Raw genomic sequence first — 3,623 nt, 5'->3', positions numbered from 1 at the left:
CTCAGCTGACACCCGGAGTTAAAATATGACAAATAAAAGCTCCACACATCTCTGGGAACCTATTCCAGTGCTGGACTCTTCCCCTGGTTACTATATTTTATTCTTTATGTCAAATTAGTCAAGCATTACACAACTTACTGCCAGACATGGTAACATGGTAGTTCTACGATTCTAAATGTTCTTTGATTCTAAGATTTACTTTTTCAAGCTGATGCAAGGACACTGGAGAGAGTCCATGGGGTCTAGCGAGTGATTTTTTTTTTCCCACCTGATGGTAGTCACCTCTTCATTCACCTCTGGGCCTCATTGACCATGGGCCACGCTTTGACATCCCGTGGGTCAGACACAGCTTGAAGGAGCTTTCGCATTCAGCTCCTTGGGGGCAAGGAAGATGCTCTAGAGCACAAAGATATCATGGTGGGTCACAGAACAAGAATGTCTCAGGTCACCTTTCCCCTTCCTGAGGAGGGGGAAAGCCAGGCTGGACATGTGGTTTTGTCTGAGTAAATATGAGATGCCTTGGTTGGGGCAACCACATGCCCTGGGGAAAATTTTGGGACTGTTTGGGACTCCGACGTACTCTGTAGTGTCACTTTGTCCAGAAGAGTCTCTTCAAGGCAAATCTCACTACCTTATTCTTCAGGCTGTAGAGGACAGGGTTAAACACGGGTGTCACAACTGTGTAAAACAGGGCCAGGTGTTTGTTGATGCCTACAGAATCCCTTGACCATCGCTGTGGCCGAGCTTTTTTTTCACCTCAAGGTGTGAGGAGCAGGTGGAAAGGCTTTGTGCCTGCCCAGAGCTGAAGGTATCTTCAGAATTGCCCTGATAATTTTCATGTAAGAAATAACTATTAAGGAGAAGGGAAGGACTGTGAATACCAGGATGATGGTGTACAGCACCACTTGGTTCCCGAAAGTGAAGGCCAGTTCCAGCAGAGAGGGGAAGTCACAGAAAAAGTGGTGGAGGTCATGGGATGCACAGCAGGGCAAAGCAGACACTTGGTAGGTCTGTCCTACTTGCACTGGTGTGACAGCCACCCACGACCCCACCACCAGCCTGATGCAGAGACCCCTGCCCACGACGAGGGTGCAGTGCAGGGGGTCACAGATGGCCACGTAGTGGTCACAGGCCACAGCAGCCAGGAGAAGGGATTCGACGCTGCCCAGCAAAACCAGGAAATCCAGCTGGGCAGCACAGCCCAGGAAGGAGATCCTGCCGTCTTCCGTCAGGAAACCCACCAGCATTTTGGGCAGGGTGACGGGCGTGTAGCAGATCTCCAGGAAGGACAAGTTCCTCAGGAAGAAATACATGGGGCTGTGGAGGCTCGAGTCCACCGCCGGGATGAGTGCAATCAGGCTGTTCCCTGCGAGAAGCACGAGGTGGATGACCAGGAATACTGTGAAGCGCAGGCCCTGCAGGCTGGAGTGGTCAAAAAATCCCAGAAGAATGAATCCGGATCCAATGACGTGATTCTCCAAGCCTTTTCTTCGGGGCATTTTCCCTGAGCAATCCAAACAACGGGTTCTCAGAGGATGCTGATGGTCCTTCCCAGCACCACGCACGCTTCAAGCCTAGAGAAAGACTGCAAACATCAGCACAACAGCAACTGCAGAATTAGCTGAGCTTGACCAGACTCTGCATGAATGTAACACGGGTGTCTTGCTATGGGAAGCTCTGTAAAGGGAAAAGAGAACAGAATCCTGGAGTCTTAAGGACTGGGTTTTGCCTGAAGGACAGAAGAAGCGTGGTTTTCCTTTTTAGAGGTGATTTTATGAAATGGAATGCCTGCTGGTAGATGAGAAAAAAGGAAGAAAAGGGATAAGCACTAGCTCCTTTAAGAAGAACTTGCTCACGTTCCTTGTCCAGATCTGGTAAGAGCTGCATTTAATATTAGGACATGGAGTGAAAAGCAGGAAAGGGATGAAGAAGGGAAAAACAAAGAAGGCAAGGGAAGGCAAGGAGAGGCAATCAAAGCAAAGCAAGGCAAGGCATGGCTTGATTTTTCAGACCTTAGCGAGGGAGATTAATCGCAGTTCTCCTCACGTGTAAGAGCTCATCCCCTGATGCTGTGGCCACACACAAACATCTGGGAGACTATCTTAGATCTGAAGCATGGTGAAGGGTGAATCCCATCAGCAGTGACACTGATGCATCCATGGGACATTTTCACAAGACAAATAAGCAGCACTTTAGGCATAAACCAGAAGTTTTCAGGGTGCTAAAAGGCGTCAATAAACCACTTCATGTATTTTTCAGTAATGCAGATAAGAAAGTGATTAAAAGTGGATCGTCTCCGCACGATACCCAATTTTCCTGAACAGGTTGGGCTTTTATAACTTCCAAACGAGCCCTGAACAACCCTAGGGGATTGCTGTTCTGTCACTTGGATTCCTGGTAGCTTCCAAATCCAGCAGAGCTCATTCGCTCTGATCCCCACCCTGTAACACTCCCCAGCCCCCTGCAAATCCCCACAGGAGCTGAGCAACGCTCTCGCTGCCTGGGGATCGGAGCCTTCCCAGTTTCCCAGAGCACCAAGACTTCCTACAGAGCACCCTTGAAGGATATGAGCTCCAAGCTCCACAACAGCAGGTTGTTTCTTACGACCAAGAGACTCGGCTGAAAGATGTTCCAGAATCTCCGATTGATGTGAGGAAGGAGCATCCTCTTCCAGGCAGAGGTCTGAGAACGCTGGCTTTGTGTCTCTAGCTGTCACTAATGCCCTTTGGGAAGTCTTCTTAAACTCTGAGGTATCGATGGTGAGAACAGCAGGTCAGAAAATATGCAATAAAAGCATTTAGATAAGCCACAGGGAAAAGCACAGAGCGGTTTTCTCAAGAGAAGAGTGTCAATTCACAAAAAGTCGTGGTCCTAAGAGCTTGATTCTTTCCCCAAGGTATTCCTGACACTGTCCTGTGAGTTTTATCTATCCCAAGGAGGTGCCATTCAAAATTTCCAAGATAAAATTAGGGTTTGCGTGAGGGAAAAGTCATCACAATTGCTCCTTTTTCTTATAAAATGTACAGAAAATTGAAATATTTCTATTTTTTTTAAAGAGATACATTTATTTTTGAATTAGCGCTCAAGCTCAGAGCAGCCAGTTTACCCACACACCATCGCTCCCGTTTCGTTTCATTCAGAATGTCCTCAAACCCACAGCCTTTTCTTTTGAGCTCTCAGGTGTCTCAGTGCTTCACAAGGTCACTGGCAGAACTTCGCTCGTGGGGAAAAGCCAGAGCGCTTCTTAGACGATGACAGTCTCGGAGGCAGCACACCTCTGTGTCACACTCCCCTGGTGATAAGACATTAGTGAGGAGCCTCAGGAGAGAAGGTGGGGACGCTGGAGCTGCCACCGCTCCTCCCCAGACACCCCCAACACCAGGAACAATTTTAGAACTGTGGGTGTCAGCCTGATGAGCAACGTCTGGCATAATTACGGGTCCTTAAAAGGTGGGGAAACTAAGAAACGAAGTTTAGCGGCTGAAAGGGAAATGGCTGAACTTGTGGAAGGAAGCACAAACAAACAAAACCCCAAAAAAGCCAATTCAACCTGGGCTGAACTTGACTGTGCAGCAATGGAAAGGGCTTCCCTGAGCCTCCACTTCTCCGGGTTCCAACCTGTG

At 48.4% G+C, this 3,623-nt stretch overlaps 1 protein-coding gene across 1 annotated transcript; it reads right to left on the bottom strand.

Annotated features, from left to right (window-relative positions):
- Positions 1–589: 589 nt before the first annotated feature.
- On the bottom strand, positions 590–1,791 carry LOC104280319 (olfactory receptor 10AG1-like; the record flags this gene model as incomplete). Its single annotated transcript, XM_009877935.1, is given in 4 exon segments — positions 590–700; positions 757–779; positions 782–1,455; positions 1,731–1,791. Coding segments are annotated over 4 exon segments (869 nt in total), but the record flags the coding sequence as incomplete, so codon positions are not given.
- Positions 1,792–3,623: the final 1,832 nt, after the last annotated feature.

This window comes from Apaloderma vittatum, unplaced genomic scaffold (genome assembly GCF_000703405.1).
Source record: "Apaloderma vittatum isolate BGI_N311 unplaced genomic scaffold, ASM70340v1 scaffold2531, whole genome shotgun sequence".
NCBI lineage: Eukaryota > Metazoa > Chordata > Aves > Trogoniformes > Trogonidae > Apaloderma > Apaloderma vittatum.
Note: the sequence above shows the minus strand (reverse complement) of the source record. Positions and strands in the feature narration are given on the sequence as shown.